General features: G+C 56.7%; 11 protein-coding genes across 11 annotated transcripts; 6 read left to right on the top strand and 5 right to left on the bottom strand.

The window, feature by feature from the left end:
• Positions 1 to 589: 589 nt before the first annotated feature.
• BO82DRAFT_310062 (NAD-dependent succinate-semialdehyde dehydrogenase) lies at positions 590 to 2,764 on the top strand. The gene is made up of 4 exons (XM_025632366.1): positions 590 to 1,034; positions 1,120 to 1,207; positions 1,293 to 2,562; positions 2,613 to 2,764. The coding sequence occupies exons 1-4, from the start codon at positions 906 to 908 to the stop codon at positions 2,728 to 2,730; spliced, it is 1,605 nt and encodes a 534-aa protein (XP_025492064.1). The 5' UTR covers positions 590 to 905; the 3' UTR covers positions 2,731 to 2,764.
• A 451-nt stretch (positions 2,765 to 3,215) lies between these two features.
• Positions 3,216 to 5,238, top strand: BO82DRAFT_335302 (TrmH family RNA methyltransferase; the record flags this gene model as incomplete). The annotated part of the gene is made up of 3 exons (XM_025633297.1): positions 3,216 to 3,415; positions 3,647 to 3,710; positions 3,744 to 5,238. 3 exons carry the CDS (start codon positions 3,216 to 3,218, stop codon positions 5,061 to 5,063), a joined length of 1,584 nt encoding a protein of 527 aa, XP_025492063.1. The 3' UTR covers positions 5,064 to 5,238.
• A 63-nt stretch (positions 5,239 to 5,301) lies between these two features.
• BO82DRAFT_283249 (S-adenosyl-L-methionine-dependent methyltransferase) lies at positions 5,302 to 6,675 on the bottom strand (the record flags this gene model as incomplete). Its single annotated transcript, XM_025631402.1, has 2 exons — positions 5,302 to 5,726; positions 5,778 to 6,675. The coding sequence occupies 2 exons, from the start codon at positions 6,673 to 6,675 to the stop codon at positions 5,302 to 5,304; spliced, it is 1,323 nt and encodes a 440-aa protein (XP_025492062.1).
• Positions 6,676 to 6,814: 139 nt separating this feature from the next.
• Positions 6,815 to 8,480, bottom strand: BO82DRAFT_414764 (uncharacterized protein). Its single transcript, XM_025639931.1, has one exon. It carries the CDS (start codon positions 8,466 to 8,468, stop codon positions 6,954 to 6,956), a length of 1,515 nt encoding a protein of 504 aa, XP_025492061.1. The 5' UTR covers positions 8,469 to 8,480; the 3' UTR covers positions 6,815 to 6,953.
• Positions 8,481 to 9,607: 1,127 nt separating this feature from the next.
• On the top strand, positions 9,608 to 10,091 carry BO82DRAFT_354323 (uncharacterized protein). The gene has a single exon (XM_025635174.1). It carries the CDS (start codon positions 9,819 to 9,821, stop codon positions 10,059 to 10,061), a length of 243 nt encoding a protein of 80 aa, XP_025492060.1. The 5' UTR covers positions 9,608 to 9,818; the 3' UTR covers positions 10,062 to 10,091.
• A 318-nt stretch (positions 10,092 to 10,409) lies between these two features.
• BO82DRAFT_364747 (zinc-dependent alcohol dehydrogenase family protein) lies at positions 10,410 to 11,410 on the top strand (the record flags this gene model as incomplete). Its single annotated transcript, XM_025636967.1, has 2 exons — positions 10,410 to 10,679; positions 10,709 to 11,410. The coding sequence occupies 2 exons, from the start codon at positions 10,410 to 10,412 to the stop codon at positions 11,408 to 11,410; spliced, it is 972 nt and encodes a 323-aa protein (XP_025492059.1).
• Positions 11,411 to 12,787: 1,377 nt separating this feature from the next.
• BO82DRAFT_414755 (glycoside hydrolase family 71 protein) lies at positions 12,788 to 15,130 on the bottom strand (the record flags this gene model as incomplete). The annotated part of the gene is made up of 2 exons (XM_025639930.1): positions 12,788 to 14,992; positions 15,050 to 15,130. The coding sequence occupies 2 exons, from the start codon at positions 15,128 to 15,130 to the stop codon at positions 12,788 to 12,790; spliced, it is 2,286 nt and encodes a 761-aa protein (XP_025492058.1).
• A 1,298-nt stretch (positions 15,131 to 16,428) lies between these two features.
• BO82DRAFT_414754 (uncharacterized protein) lies at positions 16,429 to 17,643 on the top strand (the record flags this gene model as incomplete). The annotated part of the gene is made up of 3 exons (XM_025639929.1): positions 16,429 to 16,729; positions 16,810 to 17,352; positions 17,429 to 17,643. 3 exons carry the CDS (start codon positions 16,429 to 16,431, stop codon positions 17,641 to 17,643), a joined length of 1,059 nt encoding a protein of 352 aa, XP_025492057.1.
• A 309-nt stretch (positions 17,644 to 17,952) lies between these two features.
• Positions 17,953 to 18,859, top strand: BO82DRAFT_432247 (uncharacterized protein). Its single transcript, XM_025640775.1, has 2 exons — positions 17,953 to 18,188; positions 18,259 to 18,859. The coding sequence occupies exons 1-2, from the start codon at positions 17,960 to 17,962 to the stop codon at positions 18,762 to 18,764; spliced, it is 735 nt and encodes a 244-aa protein (XP_025492056.1). The 5' UTR covers positions 17,953 to 17,959; the 3' UTR covers positions 18,765 to 18,859.
• Positions 18,860 to 19,203: 344 nt separating this feature from the next.
• On the bottom strand, positions 19,204 to 20,103 carry BO82DRAFT_374508 (NAD(P)-binding protein; the record flags this gene model as incomplete). Its single annotated transcript, XM_025637425.1, has 5 exons — positions 19,204 to 19,350; positions 19,473 to 19,579; positions 19,627 to 19,733; positions 19,792 to 19,883; positions 19,924 to 20,103. 5 exons carry the CDS (start codon positions 20,101 to 20,103, stop codon positions 19,204 to 19,206), a joined length of 633 nt encoding a protein of 210 aa, XP_025492055.1.
• Positions 20,104 to 20,427: 324 nt separating this feature from the next.
• BO82DRAFT_283335 (thermophilic desulfurizing enzyme family protein) lies at positions 20,428 to 21,831 on the bottom strand (the record flags this gene model as incomplete). Its single annotated transcript, XM_025631409.1, has 3 exons — positions 20,428 to 20,941; positions 20,996 to 21,469; positions 21,536 to 21,831. 3 exons carry the CDS (start codon positions 21,829 to 21,831, stop codon positions 20,428 to 20,430), a joined length of 1,284 nt encoding a protein of 427 aa, XP_025492054.1.
• Positions 21,832 to 22,052: the final 221 nt, after the last annotated feature.

Below are 22,052 nucleotides of genomic sequence, written 5' to 3'. Positions count from 1 at the left end.
CAAATATTCATGCTTTATGGCGATTCACATTCTGTCCTTGGAATATGGTGCAGCATCCATGGAAGGAGACGAGTCATACTTCAAGATCCATGAGTAAGAATTGGCACTTCCATGGATGGGTGCCGATTCGTACCTGCTCCCTGCTGGCCGACCCTCGTACTTATAGCTCTGGCTGTGACGCTAAACGATTGGTCATTGATCCCGGAGCTGCTCAACAGATCCAGCCGATTGGCTGACACCGCCGAGGTTAAGCTCACTGTTGCGCGGGCTGCCGACTGATAACGTTTCCTCCGTACCAGCGTGTAATTCATGGTATTGCCTGTGGTACTATACGGCCAGAATCTGTGCATTCATCAGAGGGATAAATCTATACCTGCAGGATTGCATCTCTGAGAAGTGTGGTTCAATGCCATGGCATATAGCTAAGAGGGCAGGATGGATTGCAGCAGAAACAACCATCATGGATGCATGGCCGAAGCAGATCCAGCGATCCCGCAATGACGTCGACCCACGTGACCGCGCCCGGGGGGAGCTTCCCCTCAAAACCGAATGGTAAAGTATTGGAAGGGGAGGTAACTTTCACCCACTGCACTGACACTGGCAATTAAATAGCTGGCCTATCTCCCCGAAGGCCCCGGTGTTAGACTTCTTCTGGCTGTGAATTCTCCTCTCTTCTCTTTTTACAATCTACTAAACAATCGTGACTTTGTTTCCCAAAGTTCTTGTACACAAACACCCCTCACCGCAGTTACTCCGGGGCTTTCCATCCCCCGCACTCTTGGTCGGACAGAGGTAGCGAAGACGACAAATTTAGCACCACAGGTTCTCACGGCGCAACTTTTCCAATTTGCGGGAGAGTTGTTTTTGTGGTTCTGGTTTTGTGAGATAAAAAGCGCACGCATATAATGGAGAGGTTTATCCGTCCGGTCTCGAAACAGTTGTTGCATTCGTCGCGGCCGCGTTATCCCTTCCGTCTTCCTCCGCCGGTTTATGCGAAGCGGTTGTATAGCGATATGGGGCATACGGTCCCTCCGGTGAGTTGTCTGGTTGAAGTGCTTCTGGTGAAAGGGGTGAGGTTTGTTTTGAAATGCTGATCGGTTCTTGTTTTGGGCTTGGTAGTTGAAGGACAAGTCGCTCTTCATTGAGAAGGCTTACGTCAATGGGGAGTGGGTTGGTGCTGAGTCTGGGGAGACGTTCGAGGTCCATGGTACGCAGCTCCATCATCATCATCATCTGCTATACCCCGTGAAGGAGATAGGGGCAGGCTAATAGGTTCTCCCTCGCACGCGCAGACCCCGCCTCCGGCTTGCTCATCGGAACATGCCCCGAGTTCTCCTCCGCCGATACCGAGAAGGCCATCCTGGCGGCCAAGGAAGCCTTCCCGGCCTTCCGCACGACCCTCGCCCGCGAGCGTGCGCGCATGCTGCGGCGCTGGTACCAGCTGATGGTGGATAACGCGGACGACCTGGCGACCTTGATCACATGGGAGAACGGCAAGCCCTTTGCCGACGCCAAGGGCGAGGTCAACTACGCGGCCGGGTTCTTCGAGTGGTTCAGTGAGGAGGCGCCCCGCATCTACGGCGACACGATCCCGTCCTCGATCGCGGGCAACCGCGTCATCACGCTCAAGCAGCCCGTCGGTGTCTGCGGGTTTATCACCCCCTGGAACTTCCCTGCCGCGATGATCACCAGAAAGATCGGGCCGGCCTTGGCGGCGGGGTGCACGGTGGTCGCGAAAACCCCCGGCGAGACGCCGTTCACGGCGAACGCCCTCGCCGAGCTGGCGCACCGGGCGGGCATTCCCAAGGGTGTCGTGAACATCGTCACCGCCTCGAAGAACACCCCCGAGGTGGGCGAGGTGATCACCACCCACCCGGAGGTTCGCAAGGTGTCCTTCACCGGCTCCACCAATGTGGGCAAGCTGCTCATGAAGCAGGCTTCCTCGACGATCAAGAAGGTCTCGTGGGAACTCGGTGGCAATGCCCCGTTCATCGTGTTCGATGATGTCGAGGACCTCGACGCCGCCGTGGCCGGTGCCATCGCCTCCAAGTTCCGCAGCTCGGGCCAGACGTGCGTCTGTGCCAACCGCATCTACGTGCAGCGCGGGGTGTACGATGAGTTCGCCAAGCGGTTTGCCGAGAAGGTCAAGGGCTTCAAGCTGGGCGCGGGCTTTGAGGAAGGGATCACCCACGGCCCGGTGATCCACGACCGCGCCATCCAAAAGGTGGATGAGCACGTGCGGGACGCCGTGTCCAAGGGTGCCAAGATCCTAGCCGGCGGACAGAAGGCTTCGCACCTGGGGCCGAACTTCTACGACCCCACAGTGCTCTCCGAGATGAGCAAGGAGATGCTCCTCGCCTCGGAAGAGACGTTCGGTCCCGTCGCGGGCCTGTTCCCCTTCGAGACGGAGAAGGAGGTCGTCGACCTGGCCAACCAGGCTGAGGTCGGACTGGCCGGGTACTTCTTCAGCGGCAACGTCAAGCGCATCTTCCGGGTGGCCGAGGCGTTGGAGGTGGGCATGGTCGGTGTCAACACCGGTCTGATCAGTGATGTTGCTTCTCCGTGAGTACTTTTCCAATTCACAATGGGTTCCAATACTAACAAGCTACTAGATTCGGCGGTGTCAAGCAGAGTGGCTTTGGCCGGGAGGGTAGCAAGTATGGTATCGAGGAGTTCCTGGTAGTCAAAAGTGTTACCTTTGGCGGAATGGGCGAGCCCCTTCAGTCGTGATTGTGACTTTTGGTGTAATCGGGTTTCAGCGCAGAATTAATGAATGAAATACCGTCCGGGCAGGGACCTGTGACTGTCGGTTAACGGCATGATTGACTTATTCGTAGCTATGCCTTGTCAATGTTTTTATGAAGAAATCAACCTTGTTATCAATACCGGGGCTTATCAGACCTGCTTATCGATAAGGGGAAAATGGATCCAAGCGTTATCCGGAACAACGATCCCCCGGGCTGATATTATCCTCCCGAGCAGCAGACTGATCGGCCCATGTGAAACTTTTCGGCGTAGCAGTTTTCTTGCCTGCTTGCTCAATTCCCCCCAAATCCTTCGTGTCTCTCGTTACGACTCACGCTCGTGCTTGCTGGAGCACCTTACTTCCTCATTCCCCCGTCATTGAGTCAGGAACCTCCTCAGCCCCGAACTGTCCCCACAGCCTCGCCACGCCTCGCCAAAACTTCCGTCGCAAGCAGACGCCAGGCCTTGTGATGTCCCTCCCCCGGACCCTTTCGAAGAGCCTGCGACTTTCGCACAGCACACCTTTGTCCCTGCGTCTGCATCCTGCCACCGGCAGCACGAGCGTCCGCCATGCCTCGCTGACCTCGGCCATCCATGCTGGGATCCGTCGGTCCCGGTTCCGGGAGGATAAGCTAGATGGGGGACGAGAGGAACGGTCGGGGCGGTCGCTGTCCGCGCGGATGGGGAGGGAGCGGGGTGACGACCGGAGGAATAAGAAACACGATAGGGGGTTGAGGGGTGGTCCGAGACGCGGAAGAGACGACGCCGAGCGGGCAGTATCGCCGTCCAGGAAGGGTCGTCGGGCTTGGGAGACGGAAGCATCATCATCCAGGAAGGGTCGGGCTTGGGAGATGGAAGACAAAGGATTCACCGAGAACGAGGGACATGAACGACGGCGCAGCAGACGCGAGGAGACCTCCCGGGATGGAGACCGGTTTCCTTCATTCCAGCGCGGGGAGAAGTCTGTCGACACACGGACGACCCTGAACGTCAAGAAGCCCTTCCTGGGCCCGCAGTTCGACGAGGACGAGTTCATTCGCTCGGGCAGCTTCAAGAAGCTTTCCCGGGAGGAGGATAAGGGCGCGAGCGGCGACAAGAGCGGCCCCGACTACAAGCAGGGCCGGCGAGGCCGGGTTGCGTCTCTAGACCGAAGCGACAGCAGCACGCAGGACCTCCGGCCCTCGAAGCAGAAACCCGGCAACGCGCGGCGCAAGGTCGGGCAGTACACCCACGAGAGCACCGACCAGGTCCCCGAACGCGTCAAGGCGCACGTGCTGCCCCCGACGGAGATCCCCTACACGACGCCGGCGTCGCAGTTCGTGTTCGGCACGGCGGCGGTCGAGGCCGCGCTGCGCTGCACGCGGCGCCAGCTCTACAAGCTCTACATCTACCAGTCCGAGGGCGAGAGCCTGTCGGAGGCCAAGTCGGCGATCCGCAAGCTGGCGCTGCTCAACAACGTGCCGGTCAAGATGGCCTTCGCCGAGTGGGACCGGCTCCTCGACAAGATGAGCGCGGGCCGGCCGCACAATGGGGTCGTGCTGGAGGCCTCGCCCCTCCCGCAGCTGCCCGTCGCGCACTTCCACCGCGTCGCGTCGGTCACGGAGGAGAACTTCCAGGTCGAGCTGGGCGTGCAGTCGCGCGAGGAGGCCGCCGTCAATGGCACGGACACCCTCGTGCCCATCAACCATGCCCGCTGGCTCGCCGATAATTCCGAATCCATGGACAGCACCCACCGCTACCCCGTTGTGCTTTTGTTGGATGGCGTCCAGGACCCCGGCAACATGGGCGCCATCATCCGGTCCGCGTATTATCTCGGGATTGACGCCGTGGTCCTGGCGGGCCGCAACTCGGCCCCGCTGACGCCCGTCACCATCAAGGCCTCCGCCGGCGCCGCAGAGAACATGCCGCTGCTGGCCGTGCGCAACGAGCAGGAGTTCATCACCCAGTCCAAGGAGAACGGCTGGCGGTTCTTCGCCGCGGACATGCCGGGCCCCGCGTCCCAGGCGGTCGTGCAGATCGGTGGCGGTACCGCGGATGTCCCGGCGATCGCGCAGGCGCCCTGTGTGCTGATGATGGGCAGTGAGGGGACGGGGTTGAGTAGCCATCTGCTGTCGGCTGCGGACGCGAAGGTGGGCATCCCCGGCGCGCGCTTCGATCCGCGATTGGGGGTGGAGAGTGACCCCGCGCGCGTGGACAGTTTGAATGTCAGTGTTGCGGCAGCGTTGTTGATGGAGCGGATCCTACAGTCGCCGGTCATGGTGGATGAGTCGTCGGTGAAGAAGACGAAGAAGACGACGAAGGGGAGGAGTCGGAAGTAGGCGGGTTGTTTGGATTGGGGTCTGCACTGTACAATATTTGCATGAATGATTATGTTTTGTATACAACAATGAGCAGATGGACATAAAAGCCGGACTTATTTGCATTGGTGGGTTTTAAAAGGACTAGACGAATTCTTGATAGCGCTGAATACGCCATGGAAATACTTCATCATTCATATGTTAAACAACCCGCTAAAACACATACAATCTATACGCTAACACCAGGCAACACAGAAAGTCACCCCTGCACCTGCTTCATAATAACCATACACGCTCCCTCCTTCTCCCCATCACCTCCAGTCTCAACAACAGTCTCATCCTCCCAGATCCCCAGCTCCCAGCTCCCTCCCAGCTTCTGGAGTTCCACCGCCCGTCGACACAACTCCACCACCCGGCCCCCCTGCTCATGATCCCCACACTCGAACACCACCATCCTCGCCCCAACCCCGCCCACCAACCCGAGAATCCGCGCGTAGAACACATCCTCCTCCTGCGCCTGGCCTACACCATCCACCGACTTCATCCCCGAAGAAGAGGAAGCAGGCGGCACCAACGCCAAAACCGGCTCATGAAACCGCACACTCCGCGCCGTCGTGCCATCCAAAAACGCTTTTCGGGAGATGTAAGGGGGATTGGAGATGATCACGTCGACTTGCACCTTCCCTTTTCCGTCCACTCCGCTCTCCCCCTCATCTTCTCGCGCCAGCACATGACTCGCCGTGTCCTGGTGGTGATGGGTAAGGAAGTCCGGGATGCGAGGCAGCAACTCCTCCAGCGCGGGGGGCTGCCCCACTGAGTTAGAATTGGGGGTTGCAGCTGGGGCTGAGGGTGAGGCGAGGACGTCCGCGCGCCGGAATTCCACTTCCTGGGTTGCGCGGGTCGACAAGTCGCCGCCCGTGACGTTGTGGTGTAGGTTTGTGCGCGCGAGGCGGAGGGCGGGGGGGTGGATGTCGATCCCCACGATTTTGAGGGAGGGGTAGCTTGGGGACAGTAAGGCGTGGAGGAGGAGGGTGATGCAGCCTGTTCCGGTGCAGAGGTCGAGGATTCTTAGGCTTGGGGGTGTGGGTGTTGTGGTTGGTGGGGATGGGGATGACGATGGCGCGGAAGCGGAAGCGGCGGGTTTGGGTTGGGGTTTTGGCGGGGGAAATTGTTGGCGGATCTGCTCGGCCGCGGCGTAGGTGAAGGTCTCGGTGTCGTTGCGCGGGATGAGCACCCCCGTCTGGCAGAGGATGGTCAGGTCGCCGAAGGGTTGGTCACCTAGTAAGTATTGCAGCGGGGTGCCGCGGGAGCGGGCGTGGCAGAGGGTGCGCAGCGTGCGGCGCCAGCCCTTTGGGGGCGCATTTTCGGGGGGCCGGTGGTGCGCGGGTTTGCGGTGGAGTTGTTGGGTTGTTGGTGGACGTTCTTCGTGACCAGATTGGCGTGCTTGCTGGAGGTGTTGTAGGCGTTGATAGCGCTGTTCTTTGCGGAGTTGGGTGAGGTCGATCGCGTGTTGGCGGAGCCAGCGGAGTTCGCTGCGGGCGGAGTCAATAGTCCGGCATTCGCGGAGGAGCAGCGGGAGGAGGGCGTCTTGCTGGTACGCTTCGAGGATCGTGCGGGTCGACAGTCGGGGCATTGTGCCGGCCAACGGGGTATTTGGTAGGTGCTTTGTCACTTGAGAGCGACCGGCGGTGGATTGGTTTGTAGAGGGAAATGGTAATGATGGTGTAGAGAGAGTTATTGCGTGCGTGAGGAAGCGAATCAAGGATACGACGCAGCAGCCCTTCTACTATACTGTACAATACCATAAGGACTCTCCGGCTGTTGCGAAAGATAATTCCGCCGCCCGGCTTTTTTGCCGCCGTAACCTTCCTTCCACCGCCTCCGCGGCCGGCAGAATGAATCAGGCACCGATCAAGAGGACGACAGTGACAGTGGGACATGCATCTCGCCCATCCAACTCTCCAAGCTCTCCACCCCTCCCAGAACATCCCGCAGATACATGCTCGCCAATTCCCGTCGGTCCGCATTCGCCCGCCCCATCCAGAACACCGAGTTCTGGATCGGATTGCGCTTTGCCGCCGCCGCCTGCTCGGGCAGCCGCAGCATCAGCTCCAACAGCCACCGGCCGAACGGATCCTGAAGGCGCATGGCCCACTCCGTGATCTCGGAGTCGTCAGCGGGGACGGATTCAGCATTCGTCCGCACCAGTGCTTGGAAGAACTCCACATTGCGCGGGGCCAAGCGCACCGCGGTGCGGAAGTGCCCAGCGGGTAGGGCGTAGGGAATAACCGGCTCCTGATCCTGATCCTGGTCTTGCGCGGTGAGGTGTTGCTGTTCGGTGACGCGGAAGTAAAACTCGTCCAGTTTGAGGAGGGTGAGGAGGGCGGGAAGATTGTTCGAGACGAGGGCGGTATGGATTCCTTGTTGCAAGCAGGGACGAGAAAGGATGAGAGGGTGTTGAGGGGGCTTGAGGGGAAGCGTAACACTGTTAAATCCTAGAGCGAGTCGGTGGATTTCAAGGTAGGTGATCAGGGCTGGAGTGAAGCCGTCGTCCGTGGGTGATGAGGAGGGAGTAGGCGTCGCGGAGTCGCTAGCTGTGCTACCTTGAAGATATTTGTTTGGAATGATCAAGGGACTGAGGAAAGGATGGGTAGTCTCCTGGTCGACGGAGTGGTTGGTGATAGTGATGGAGATCAAAGAGTTGATGGCAAGGGTGTAGTTGGTTGTGGGTGTAGGGGTCGATGTGTCGAAGGTGGTGTCGATGGTCTCGAAGCCCTCAAACACATTTGCATCATCTTCTTGATTGAGCACACGATTTAACATCCTCTCTTGCTCTTCCGCCATGGAGATTCCGGCACCAAACCAGTGTCGTTGAATGACCAGATTCATCAACTCCGGTAACTGGCCGAGTATGCGCGGCACGGTACACCATCTACAGTGAAGGATGGCTGTCTGCAGGTCTTTCCGCTGCGCCCGGCTAATAGGCGTGTAGTCCAATGGTCGTAGTGTTCGAGCAATTTCAGCCCTCGACCCACGGCTGTAGGATGATGTAGATAACTCCGCGCTGTCATCCCAGAAGGCTAACAAGATCAAAGCACGGTAGATGCGTTCAGTCGACACAGCCGCAGCAAGGATTGGGGACGAACGGGCCAGATTGACATTCAAGGAGTGAAGGAAGATCTTCTCGATGAGTTCATTGGGTAGAGATTCCAGCAGCGATTGCTTCTTCTTGCGCGGCTTGTCGAGGGGGTTGGCAGTCAGTAGACGAGCGCGCTTGTGGCCCCTGATCTGCGATGAACTGAGCTTCGCCTGAGATGATAGCAATGGCCGGCCGCCTCGGGGTCCGCTGGGAATGGGCTTGGGAGTGTCGTCATCATCATCGCGTATTCTGCGACGGCCGCGAACGTGAATGGGAGTTAGTAGCATGATGGTTCATCGAACACAAGTCGTGCGCCTATACTTTGACCATCGTGTTGGGTTAGGTTTGAGGAGGAGCAGTGTCTCGCTGCAATCAGACGATGCTGCTTTGATGATGTACAGTACTGTATGTAATATCTGCCCTAGGCATCGAACTGTATCGTTCAAGCTGTTTGAATTTCAAGGCTGCCACCTCCAATGAAAATGATGGAGGACAAGGAGTGTTTCGTTATACTTCCATGCTGTGAGAATCTCGACTAGTGAAAGCTTCATACACGCGCGGGTAATACAAGATCGCCCAATGTTTCGCCTGTTTGCACCGTTTACTTTGTTTGACTCGAGGCTATCACATTCGTAAGCCTCAGGCCGCAATGACTCCAACATCTCTCTAACCAATCTCCCACCACGAATCTTCCTCGAACTCTCCTCGGTCTTTCCTCGCTTCCTAAGCAGAAAGGGGGTCGATGGCTGATCCTGCTTAGCAGTCATTTTCATTGCATAATTTCAACTCGTCAACACCCCGATAGACATGCTGGACCTGAAAAGCTAAGGCGACACTGTCGCACGTGCCTTATCGGATCTTATCACAGCTTATAACCGAAGCTTCGTCACGTGCACTCCCTCTTTAACTTCTTCAACGACTAATCTACTAACCTTCAATCCACACTCACCAGAGCCTACCTTTGGCCACTGGACTCTTGCCCACAATGTCTTGACTAGGTCTTGCAAGAAGAGTCACGCAATGTCATCCCACTCATTGAGACCTGTGTCCGCTGCTCGTCGCGAGGAGTTGACCTGCAAGATTGCGGCGATGCGGATGATGCGGCATTGATGCGGCCCGCAAGCGCTGCATGATGGAATGTCCAGAAGGAACTTGGTGTCCAAAACACTAGTTACCTTACTTCATTTAATCACCCTTGAGGTCCGTGAGCGAAAGCTCCGCAGTACGTCCAGCCATGACCCAGCATGGAGTACTCGCGATCAGCAGAGCCTGTACGTCTTGTCGAGACCGCAAGCGCAAATGCAATGGCGAGCTTCCATGCTCTTACTGCACCCGCACGAACCATGAATGCTTTTATCAACAGAAACGTCGTGCAAAGCCCTATACCCGGAACCGCTTAGCAGAAGACCCCAGCGGCAAAGATGATCATGGAGCTCCTTAGTGGATAGACAAACGCAACTCCAACTCCTGGAGGCAACTTCTCCCGCGGTTTTAGTTAAGCGTTTAGCAGCAAGGGGGGAGAGCGTAACTTCTGATCCAGCCTTGCCATTACATCCCTACGCCTATAATCCGGGGTTGATCCGGAGCTGGACTTTCTACCGAATGTCGTGGGACTGATAGATCTTCCGACCCTAGAGATGATGACTAGTCTTGCCTCTATCTACTTCGTTCAGATCACCCCAGTCAACGACTTTCTCTCTCGTGCTGAGGTGGTGGAGGATATTGTAGAATGCCGGAACGACCCAGTGTCATGCAGTGCAGTCGATTCCCTTCTCCTGGGCATTGCTGCGCTGGGTTGTCTGTTCGATAATGGTCGTCAGACCAAAGGCTCGGAGCTCGAGCGGCAACTCGTTTACAGCGCACGGGTGACTCGAGAATAATCCAGCCAGCTTCCACACCCTCATGTCGACCATGTGATTGGATGGCTGCTCCGTGTCATCTATCTTCGTGTTAACAGTACACTAGGAGCATGAGCCAAGAATTGGATTTGATATTAATGACATACATATTGCGTGATTGTTGCATGGAGGAACTGGGGCTTGTCTAGAATCCCCAATATGTAGGAGCTGCTGGAATTAAATGACGTTGATGCGTTGATGCGATATAAGGGCTGCGTTGGGGACTCCGACTGCCGATTGCAAGCCAGATCTCAATCCCCTCCATCGCCTCTCTCCACACCACACAATCAAACGAAACTTCTATTATCCATACAACAACAAGTCCAAAACATGCTATTATCACCTTTGGAACTACCAACCGTAACCAGCGGCTGGGAGCTCCACGGCACTAGCCGCGGCGGCGATGGCAGCGGGGCGCTGGTATGGAACGACGCCCTGCCGTTACCGGCCTTAGGGCCCACTGACATCCTAGTACGCCTGCACGCCTGGGCAATCAACTACCCAGACACCTCGATCGCAAACGGCACCTTCCCCTGGTCGTATCTTGAGGAGGGGGAGACCAAGGTTCCCGGGGAAGACGGGGTCGGCGAAGTGATTGTAGTGGGCTCACACGTGGAGGACCTCTAAAGCACCTTCCGGCGCCACGCTGTCCCCCCCCTGCCCAAGCCCTAACCTGTATGCCCACCAACCTCACCTACGCCGAGGCCGGCACCCTACCTTGCTCGGCGCTAACCGCGTGGAACGCGCTGCATGGTCTTACCCCGCTCAAGGCAGGGGCCGCAGTCCTCACGCAGGGCACGGGCGGTGTCGCGCTCTTCGCCGTCCGCTTCGCCCTCGCCGCCGGCGCGACTGTTATCGCCACCACCTTGTCGAGTGAAAAGGCGGATCGTCTGCGGGAGATGGGCATACAGCATGTCCTCAACTACCGCGAGGATCCGGACTGGGGCGAGAGTGCGCGGCGACTGCCGCGTGAGGGACTGGGATGCGCCCGGGTCATCGAGGTCGGCGGCCCGCAGACCATCGCGCAGTCGTTCCAGTGCGTCGCCCGCGGCAGCGAGATGGATGTCATCGGGTTTCTCGGAGGCCAGGATGGGGATGGCGGGCCCTCGGTCTTGGGGCCGCTGCTGTGGGCGTGTATCGTGCGCGGCATCGAAGTCGGTAACCGCATCCAGTTCGAGGAAATGAACCGCGCCATCGAGGCGTTCAATATCCGGCCCGTGGTGGACGAGCGGGTCTTTGGGTTTGCCGAGTTGAAGGATGCGTATGCGCATGTGTGGAATCGGCGGGTATTTGGGAAGGTGGTGCTTACTGAGCAGGTGAGGGAGTGGTAGTTGAAGCAACAGTTGGTCTCTGTGAATCGTTAATCCTAGGGTAGTTCTACAAACGATAAATGAATATAGAGATCTGATCAAACACAGAGAGCTGCTACATCCGAATCTTTGTGTGGCATTCAAGCAGTAGTTTTCTTTCCTGACCTGATGCACTGCAGCGTAACCCATCGCCCAGAACAAGACAGGTGCAATATGTGATTGCCAAAAAAGTATTACGTGCAAAAAGCACAAGTCTAATAAGGCAGCAGTGAACAACCCACGAAACGCTCAAGATCCAATTGCCAACAATCCAAATAAGATACTCCTAAGCCCTAAGTACCTACTCAAACCACTTACAATCCCTCACCTCCTCGGTGGTCTCATACCCCTCCGCACACGTCCCCCCCAGCCCATCCGTCGTATAACAAATGGCATCCTGCAACCCATTGCAAACAAATTTGCCCACGGCCTGGGGCGTGCCGCCCACCCCGACCGCCTCGGCCGTGGGATCATACACACAGCTGACCCCATACGCCGTCCAGCCCGAGACCTCGTCGTCCATCTGCGAGGGCCCCGTCCCCGTCATGCTGAAATCCGGCGGATCGAGTTCGGGGCACGCCGTCCCCTCGGTGATTGTGTCCCCGTCGCCGGCGTACTCGTACAGCTCCCACCGGTTGTTGCCCGTGTTCGATGAGTCGCTGTACCACCAGATGCGGACGCCGCGGGCGACGGCCGTGGCGGTTGCTGTCGCGGATGCGGTGGTGGTGGTAGCTGTCAGACCGGAGAGGACGGTGAGGGAGCCGAACTGCGAGGAAAGGCTCGCGTCGAGGGACTCGGCGAGACTGGTGATGTCGGCCGGGGTGTCGGTGGTCGTCGTCCATGCTTCCATGGTAATCTGGACTCCCGGGGCGGGCGTCCCGACGGTCGAGGTGGACGAGGCCGTCGCGGAGCAGCCTGTGGTCGTGGTGCAGTCGAAGTCGCAGCTGGAGCCGGCGATGCACGCGGTCGTGCAGATTTCCGCCGTGCGGGTGCTGCATTCATCGTCGTCGTCGTCATCGCCGGAGGAACTGTTGTCGTCGCCGGAGGAACTGTCGTTGTCGTCGTCGCCGCCGGGCGTGTTGGTCCAGTCCGGGGGACAGAGGAGGCAAGGGCCCTCGCAGAAGGGGAAGCAGCCGGTCCCGGTGCCGGGATCGCCTTTCTTGCTGGAAGGGGTGGGCGTGCCTGACTCCCAGGTGGTGGTTGCGGTGTTGAGGATGGGATCCTTGGTCGTCTGGGACCAGGGGTAAGGGGGTGGGATGAGAATGGTGGTGGTCGTTGTGCCGGTTTCGTAGGGGGGCAGGGTGTACACCATGTTGGGTAGCGAGATGCTGCTGGTCATCACCAAGGTGAAGTTCTGGGTCACGCTGGCGTTGATGGTGACGCCCCAGACGGGGATTGCGGTGAGGACGGCTGAGTTAGGGTTAGTAGGACTCTTAGGAGAGGTACAGTACTCAGGGTTGTGGAATGGCGAGGGCAATTGGACTCACTTGTTGGGAAGGAGACAGTTATGGTGGTCGTGGTCATGTTATAGCCAAGGTAGGAGGTCGTTGAACCATCCCCGTCCGTTGTAGTTCGTGTGGTCAAGATGCTCTGGGTAATGGGTGTCTCCCAAGGTGGGATCGAAATGGTAGATGGAGTGTCTAGCGGCAGCGGAGGCATGATCAGGGAGCATGGAGGCTCACATTGCACCACGGGGTCAGGCTCGGTCCAGATAGAAGGCGCAATGTACACATCGCCAGAGCCAGAGCCAGAGCCAGAGCCTGACCCAGATCCAGAGCTAAAGCTGCTCGAGTTTGCGCAGGCTCCTGATGGGCAGTATCCACGCTCACAAGCATAAGCACATAATGGACCATAGACAGTAGCGTCAAGTCCAGCAGCTGCAACACCCACAACATCGCTGGTTGGGTCCATGACGTTCAACGCACCCTCCCCAATGCAAGTACAAGCATTTATAGGACAGAAGCCATGAGCACAGCCGAAATTGCAAAGGCCTGCAAGGTTGCCGTCGCCGGTTCCCGAGATACAGGCTGGCGGGGAGAAATCCGAGACAGTTGGAGTTGACAGCGGCACCTCGACCGTCCCACAGGCTGTTGGGGGGCAGAAGCCCAGGTTACAGTCGAAAGTGCATAGCCCGCTATAGCTGGCGTCCTCGCCTGAAATAGGGTAGCCCACCAACCCGGTTGCATTGGGCTTCTCGTAGCCGACCCCCATCTGAGTGCATGTGCAAGCCCCCAGAGGGCAGTACCCGTAAGTACAGGCGAACTCGCACAGCCCTTCGAAATTGTTGGCACCGGTTCCGTTCATGCAAATCTGCTCGGAGAGAGAGAGGTCTGGTCTGGCTGACACTGCGCCGGCGGTTGCGCTGCCCACCCAAGCGTTCCAGTTCGTGATGCCGTCGGTACAAGCCGACGAGATGTCCTCGCCTTCGATAGTGGCAATAATCACATTGTCCCGCATCAGTGAGACGGTCACAGCCCCTGTGCGGCCAGCGAGGTCGATGCTGCCGTGGTAAACACCAATATCGTCGTCCGGTACCGAGCTCCAAGCAACGGTTTCCGCATCACCGCCAATGGAAACCATCACCCCGGAGAAAGACCCGAGAACCGCCGAGTAAAACACCTTGTCCTGCGCGATTTCGTCCGGCGGGAATTCAATCTGCAGCTGTGAGGCGGTGTTGCCACTGGTTCCTCCGCTGGCACACGCTGCCCCCGGGCTCAACCGGTACCAGGCGATAATCGTCTCCTCCGTCACTTCCGCCGTGCCTTCTTTATACATGTCAATCCAGAAGGGCAAAGTAGCTCTCCATCCATCGTGCGGCATATCCGTCGCATAGTTATACGGCCCCTCCCCAATTGAGAACGCAGCCATTGCATTATCATAAAGAGGGCCGATATAGTGCGACTCGCCGTAGTCGTTCCACGTCAAGATTTCAACAAACTCGGGTTGCACGAACAATACCTCCTGCCAGCGGTCGTGCCAGAGATCATCTCCGCGCCACATCCAATTCTTATCGTAGCCCGGTAGGTTGGTAAAGAACCACGGCGACACAGGCATCATGTAGGGCAGGCCGTCAAGGTACTGGACATACGAGGCATCTGTATAGGTATCCATATCCTGGGGGCCCCAGGGCCAGGCAGCCCAGCTCAGAAGCCCGTCCACCACCCCCTTGGCGACGGCAGCCTTGGCCCCGAGTGAGGACCAGTCCGGGATGAAGAAACAGTCCGTCGAAGCCTTGATCGTGGTCCAATCATCGGCACTGTTGGGACCCTCGAATGTAGAGACAAAAGCCTGACCTTTATAAAAGTAGTACGAGGAGCGTGTGCTGTACTCGGCGATCAGATTAATCACGTCGTCCATGGGCCAGGCTCCGTTGCCTGCGTAGTCGAATGAGAAGAAAAGTTTGAAGCCGAGGTCGTCAGCGGCATCAAAGGCAAGTGAGAGGGCTAGTGAGTTTGTTGCGTCGTCGTAGGCCATGTTCAACGCGAAAGCGTCAATGTGCGCATCCTGGGCCAATTTGATGTCGGTCTCCCAAGTGTCGGACGTGTAGTTCTGGGAATTTGTTACCTGCACACACGGTTAACATGTCAGAGAAGGGAAACTCGTTTAGGCGGTGCGCCTTACCATGAAGTGGGCAAAGACAGCAGCTGCCTGCACGCGGCAGGAGAGCAGAAGGAGGGTAATCAACCCGCAGAAGGACGCCATGGTTGAGAGAACAATGCAGTCCTAGGATCGGTAGTTCATTGGCCCTTATAAAGAATATCGAGAAAGATCCTTGAAGTCTAGTTGTAGTCAGGGAAATGGCAGAAAATTAGGATCTCTTTGAGATGAAGTTGTGGCACCATCGCTCAAGCCTACTTTCGACCGGCCGACTGAGATATCCGAGCTTATGGTCAAAATCTATGAAACATTTACGGTAAATCCGCCGAGGGGATAGCGTTGTCTGCTCAGGAACAGTGCCACTAGCTAGCAATTCTCGTATTCGGAGAGGTGAAATGGGACAGTATCCCAGGATTCGCGGCAGTTAGTCTCAAGTATTTGCCCGTTAATTCGGGATCTATATGGGCTCCATGCGCTAAGTAGATGACCATTGTTTGCAGGAAATCTACCAGGCCCACGTGGCCGCCGCAAATTAATTTGAATCTCCACTTTTTGTCCCCTTTTCTCACGTCCATTATCGTTGCAGTCCCACTTGGGTTGCTTATCTCCGACCTCGTATGGCAAATTCCTCCGAGAAAACGCTGTAGTGCAACTCCCAATCGGATGGACCGGACCCTAAGACCAAATAGACCAAGCTTAGCGTTGCTTATTGAGGCTCGGTATGGCTTGGCAGGGGCTTGATATGATTTTTGAATTTGAGTGAAGATGAGGCTCCTGGCCCCTGCCAATCAGGGACAGCAATCGGGGGCGAAAATATCTCTTCGGTCAAGCCGCGAAGCCCTAAAAGTAGCTACTAGCTCACATTGGGCTGCATGTCCGTGGCCTTGGCCTTAGATCCTTCCGGCTTCAACTCAGCCTCGCTAGTGAGGACCATATTCTACATTGCAGGATTACAGTCTTGTGAGCTTTATTCAGCCTCTACGCAGTCAGTCTAGAGTGATCACTCCTTTTTGCAGCATATTCTGCCTGTCTCCTGGTCACTGAATCCCCCCTGATGTAATAGGAATACAATCAATTGCAGGACCTCAGCTGAGTCTCAGATCGCTTACTGCACGTGCGTCTGACAGTTATACCACATGGCGCAATGACATAGGGGTCCGAAAATGCCTCGTGTATTCCCAACTTGATCCACCACAAGTTGTATTTTTTCGGAACCATGCAACTTCCGCCAGAGTGATTAGGATGTTGTCGAGTCACGGATGTCAGATAGCGGACGCTAGGATTTCGGTCTTGGGTGGTTTTTTTACAGCGACATATAAAAGTCCCGTCCGAGAGCACCACGCACTTCCCAGTTCATTGCTCCCTTGCTCGTCTTGTTCTCGGACTGGGCTCCATTTCGTACAATGCGTATCCCATCATTTCTCCTGTTTGGGCTGTTCGCCGTGCCCGTCCTAACAGCAGATCCGGCCCTTACAACTCTCTTTGTTGTAAAAGACCAAACCGACGACCAGGGCGGCTGCATGTCTAAAATTGACACCCTCCAAACCTGGCTCACTGAAAGCAGAACCCTCGTTGCCTCCGGGCTCAAGGCCATCTCTGACGCACAGGACTCCTCTGCGACTACATACAATGTAGCCAGACGGTATCTCGCAGCCCATTTCCAGGCCGACCCCAGCAACGCTGACGCGCTTGCCACCGTGCAGGGTGCGACTTCCCTCCCCTTCTAATCAAACCCAACCCAGCCCTTTATCCCAGACTATTTACGCACTAACCACCCCTTACAGGATACCTCACCCAAGTCTCCGACTTTCTCTCCGGCAAAACCACCCTCTCCAGCACCCCGCGCCTCTATTGCAGCGACACATGGTTAACCAAGTTGTCCCGCGACGATGTAGCCTGGGACTCTGACGGCGACGTGGTCATGCAAGAAGACGGTGGTGGGGTGTCCGCCCCCATCGCCATTGAGGATGTCGACGAGTACGACAGCGAGCTCTGGAGGACGCAGAAGAACGGCAAGGTCGTGGCAACCAAAAACGTGCCCTACTGGTCCGCCGACCTCAAAGAGTACGTCTTCGACGTCAACTACAATGGCAAGACCTACTGCACCTCCAGCGCGAAGAACCTGGGCGCCACGCAGGACCAAACAATCCCCAGCACGATAACGCTGTGTCCGTCTGCCTTTACCAAGACCGCTGCGGTCGCGACGCTCGGGGCTAAGACGCCCGCAGCCGGAATGGCGATTGGGGACATCCTCCCGCGCGGCGCCACCTTTTACCATGAGCTGTTCCATCTGGTGTTGGGGACTGCGGAGACGCCGGATTTGACGTGTATGGTTACTTTCTAAACTGCTCGCTCGAAATGAAGAGCGGCTTTGATCTGATCTTGGCTAACGGTACACTATAGACAGCTGGGTAGACCAGCAAAATCGCCTGAAAGAGGCCACCACCATACCTGATGGTGATGATGAGAATTACGGGCAGCTTGTGCGCCGCAACCCGGAGTCATACGTGTTCTTTAGCGTGGGTTACTGGTACTTCCAGCAGACGACATGGAACTCGGATGATACTAGCAAGAGGTGGGCATTTCAATCTGGTGCTGGCGAGTTAGTCAAGATCTAGTCATTCGTGAGCTTTACTGTTAGGGTGGTTTACTGGGTGGGGTTCAATCAAGTACTGTACATCAGACCCCTACTGTGCAGCTGGGTCCCGTAGACAGTAGACAGATATCCATGGTTCAGGGGCTCTCTCCCAAGACTTCTCAAGACTTCTTAATTGTGATTGGTACTATTGAATGCTCCTTTAGGGTCACATTTCATGATCCAACAACACCAGTACTGCCCCTAATCCCGATGTAGTCACGTGCCACGGTCCAGGTATATAACCCTCCAGCATCCCCCCTCCCAACTAGCCCTAAATCATCTCACCCCCCTCCACCATGGCATTCAGCTATCTCTGCCATCACAAACCGGGGCGCTCCTTCTCTCACGACCCCAGCAATCCGCAGCTGATAACCTGGACCCGGTTCCAACTCGCCTCATCATCGCAGCCCGACACCAACGCATGGGCATCCTATTTCCAGCCCCTGGTCCATGACGTAGGCCACTGCCAGACAGTCTGGGGTAGAGTCAAGAAGAGCGCGAGGCCTGAAGTATTAGTGGTAACGCGTACGTCATCGCCCAGTGCATCCACCCGATCACCATACTAACCTCTATCTTTTGAATTGTGTTGAAACAGTATGGTGGACAGCCTCCGAATACAAGGACTTCAAATCCTCCCCCACGGCACAGCTCTACCACGAGACCCTCGCCACCAGCGGGATCGTCCTCCTCGCAACCCGCGAGACCGTCTACAGCGGCGCGTCACCGCCCTGGTTCCATCTCCTCCAGAAGGGTTACATCCAGCTGATCAGCGTGGATTTTCCGGCGCCGGTCGACGAGCCGCAACGGGCCCAGATCCAGAAGCTCAGGGGGTATCGCCCGCCGGCTTTACGGTTCCATGCGCAGCCAGACGAGTGGGATGCAATGCGTGGCCCGGTGATTGTGTGGGCGGCGCAGACGGAGTGGCGGGACGGACAGGAGGTCCAGCTGATGCTGTGGCCGCATTTCTGGCGCGATGCTGACCGCGCGGGGCGGAGGCTTGTTGCTAGTGTTAGGGAGAGGTTTGGGAGGCAGCTTGAGCAGTTCCGGTCGGTGGAGTGGCAGGAGGAGTTTCTGGAGTTTGAGCTTGTGCCTTGTATTTGATGGATTAGGCCTGGGTCTTTAGTCTGGCAAAGCAGCCTGTGTATGTTGATCTGTGTGATACCGAGTTTGCTCGTTGTCTGGAACTTCGTGATTCTGCGTAGAGCCATACGAGGCAGGAGCTGATAAGAACCCTACCTTGCGGTTGCCGGTTGATGTTGAGACACGAGAAAAAGCACTTCTTGTATAAACTGAAAATGGCTACCGAAATTTTCACAACGACCATATAGCAATCTCCCGAAAGCCCAGTCACGATAAAGTGAACGATCACGAGTCGATACCTTATGGTATCACACAAATAACGAGTTCAGAATTGTGTAGACGGAAAAGGGGATGGTAGTGTGTTCGAGATGGAAGGAGACCGGATTAATTGTCGGAAAATCAACAGCCAACAAAGTGGCTTTTCAAGGAGAAATTGCATATGCTAGTCCTTGAAAATTATTTAAGTCTCCCACCCGGGGACCAACACTTTAGGAAACTGCCCGTTGATCTCGGCATTTGGTCGGAACAGAATATCCAATGATGCCTTGGCCCCCTGCTCGGGCGTCAGGTCGGCGATGTCGCCGCCGCCGAGATCGGTCTTCATCCACTAGAGACAGCAGCATCATGTATTAGTGGGTATAAATACGGGTCTTTATAGGCAAGAGAGCACAAATACCAGGGGCAATGGTCAGAAAGGCGAAGCCGTCTTTCTCGTGGTCCAGAGCATACTGCGGTGAGCGCGTGTAGGCCGGCCTTCGAGATCTTGTACGCCGGGGCGGGGACGTCGTGGGACGCACGCGCTAGGGCGATGAAGACGAGCGAGGTTGTACTGCAGCCTGTTGGAGATAGGGTCGGGTTAGGTGGATAGGTAGGGATGTCTTACATGTTCGCAACCTCCTTGAGGGAACCCGTTGCAGAAGCGGTAGAAAAGCCCGCGTCACATAGTGGACACCGAGGATGTTGATGGTGAAGCTCTCCGTGAGGTTATCCCTTGCGCAGATAAGTGAGTACACACTGAGATTAGATGTAGGCAGGCCAGAAGACGTACATCAATTTCACCCCGTCGCCGACGTACTGGCAGATGCCGGCATTGTTGATCAAGATATCTCTTCCTTCCTTGCTGCTGAGCTGCGTCTCAACCTCGGCTGCAGCGTTCCGGATGAACATCTCAATGTGTCACGTCGATTTGAACGACTAAGACTCGTCCTGCTGAGGCAGCAGCAAGCTCGCTCAGGGCCGATGATTCTCTTCGTGCGGTAGCAAAGACCTGGCGGATCTGCATGGCGGGACAAGTGGACAGTTCGCGCACGAGCGCAATGCTGGAGCCTCGGGAGGCACCTGTAATCAAGACTAAAGCCATATCCGGGTTAAGAAAGTTGCTAGTAGAGGTTGTCAATAATTGCTGTCGCTGGGAAGGTACCCTGTGAGCTGATTTGTCTCCTGCGCCGGCTGGGTTAGACGACTGGTAGCCCTAACGCCGGCTGGCACGATATAATGTTCTGCAACCAGAAGACGACGATTTCGCATATTGGCCTCTATGATCAGTTGCAGGCTACAATTTCGAATCTACCCTATTGGATATAAGTTGAGATTACATGTAATCAAATGCGATACCTAAGCTCGTTGTGAAATAACATGCATAAGAGCTAAACCAGCATCAATAATACGTATTACCACAAACTAACTAGGTATACCACGTCGGCGCCGGTAGCTCCCCCAACAGAACATACCGGCCCAGCTCCCGATTCTTATACGCCACCGGATCATGCAGCGTGTGCGTGCGAATATCCCGCCAGAACCGATCGAGCCCGACCTTTAGAGAGGTAGCCCTCGCCCCCGTCACCTCGAAGATGCCATTAGTGACCCGCAGCCCGACGTCCGTGGTGACGACCTTGACGCTCGCGATCCACTCGGCCACCTCCCCGCGTTCCTCTGCCGTCAGCACCGATCTGTCCGCAGCGTGTCGCGCATACAGGCCGGAGAGCTGCCCGCCCGCGCGATCAGCCAGCGCTTCCGTGGCGCGCAGATGCGCAAAGAAGTTCCCGTACCGCTCCAGGATGTAGAACTCGTCGGTGGCGGCGGCCTTGTTGTCGCCGCCGAAGGGCCAGGCGCGCGTGTGGGCGGTAGTGTATCTGGCGGCGAAGTCGAGGGCACCCAAGGCGATGCCCAGATAGAAGTTGCTGAAGACTAGTTGGATGCTGTTTGGGGTCAGTATTGCTCAACGCAGCAATGCTAAGGCGGAGTGGTCTTACGTTGGTAGCAGCAAGCTGGCGAAGGGGACGCCGAGCACATCCTGCCGTGGTTGCTTGGTTGATGTATCCCAGCCCAGCGCGTCGGTCCAGGGGGCGCGGACGTTCTCGATCTTCACACCCCCGGACTCAGTCAGACGCAAACCGATGTTCTGCCAGTTGTGCGCGAATTGGATCCCGGGCTGTCGGGTGTCCACGAGGGCGAAGATGTGTTGGTCCGTGCCCTCGAGGACGCCCTCAAGCACGGTGAGGTCAGAGACCACGCCCCCTGTGTTGAAGAACTTGGCGCCATTGAAGACGATCTGGTCCCCATCTGAGGTGATTTGGAGGTCGCTGTCACGCGGGTTGACCGCCCCACCAACGAAGTAGTTGTTGGTGATGATCCGCTCATGAGTGCGCTCGATTTGGTCAGGGGTGCCGACTACATTGGCGGTAGTGGACCAGAGTAGATGGTAGCCGAGCAGCATGCCGATGGAACTGGGGAATTGTTAGCTACGAAGAGAACGGGAGTGCAGGAAGTACTGTGCAACGTGGTGCACTCACCCATCCGCCTTAGCCACTTCTCGGATGGCTTTGTACCCTACCTCCCAGGGCTGTTCACCTCCTCCGTATCTCTTAGGACCAAGCAGCTTCAGCAATCCGGAATGCTTCAGCAGAGCCACCTCGGCTCGGGGCGATTTGTTCTCCTGGTCTCTTTGTGCGGCATCTCGAGACAGGACTTCGGCCACTTCCCGCGCTCTGCTGATCCAACCTTCTGCTGTGGTAGGAAGTGAAGACCATTGGTCTTGGTACGCGCTGTAGACGCTGGGATCCGTAGCTGGGACATTTGCTTGCGCCATGGTGGAAGTTGAACGTGCACGTGAATGCGGTGGTAAATGCTCCTGCCTGTAATATACGAGTCACCAGTATTGGACGTATACTAACTCAAGGACTCAGCAGAGATCATTTATACGCATCTTCACAAATTGCTCATATAGCATGAGTATGGCGTAGCGAAGACAATCGGCGATCAGCACATGTCGATCCTATGCTGTTGGCTGGGAGTTGAGCGATTCGTCAA

Source organism: Aspergillus uvarum (genome assembly GCF_003184745.1).
Source record: "Aspergillus uvarum CBS 121591 unplaced genomic scaffold BO82scaffold_26, whole genome shotgun sequence".
NCBI lineage: Eukaryota > Fungi > Ascomycota > Eurotiomycetes > Eurotiales > Aspergillaceae > Aspergillus > Aspergillus uvarum.
This window is presented reverse-complemented; position numbering and strand designations above follow the sequence as displayed.

Coding starts and splice junctions, on each gene's coding strand:
- BO82DRAFT_310062 (XM_025632366.1), top strand. CDS start 906: ATGGAGAGGTTTATCCGTCCGGTCTCGAAACAGTTGTTGCATTCGTCG. Junction 1,208..1,292: donor GGAGACGTTCGAGGTCCATG/GTACGCAGCTCC, acceptor TCGCACGCGCAG/ACCCCGCCTCCGGCTTGCTC. Junction 2,563..2,612: donor ATCAGTGATGTTGCTTCTCC/GTGAGTACTTTT, acceptor ACAAGCTACTAG/ATTCGGCGGTGTCAAGCAGA.
- BO82DRAFT_414764 (XM_025639931.1), bottom strand. CDS start 8,468: ATGCTACTAACTCCCATTCACGTTCGCGGCCGTCGCAGAATACGCGAT.
- BO82DRAFT_354323 (XM_025635174.1), top strand. CDS start 9,819: ATGATGACTAGTCTTGCCTCTATCTACTTCGTTCAGATCACCCCAGTC.
- BO82DRAFT_432247 (XM_025640775.1), top strand. CDS start 17,960: ATGGCATTCAGCTATCTCTGCCATCACAAACCGGGGCGCTCCTTCTCT. Junction 18,189..18,258: donor TGAAGTATTAGTGGTAACGC/GTACGTCATCGC, acceptor GTGTTGAAACAG/TATGGTGGACAGCCTCCGAA.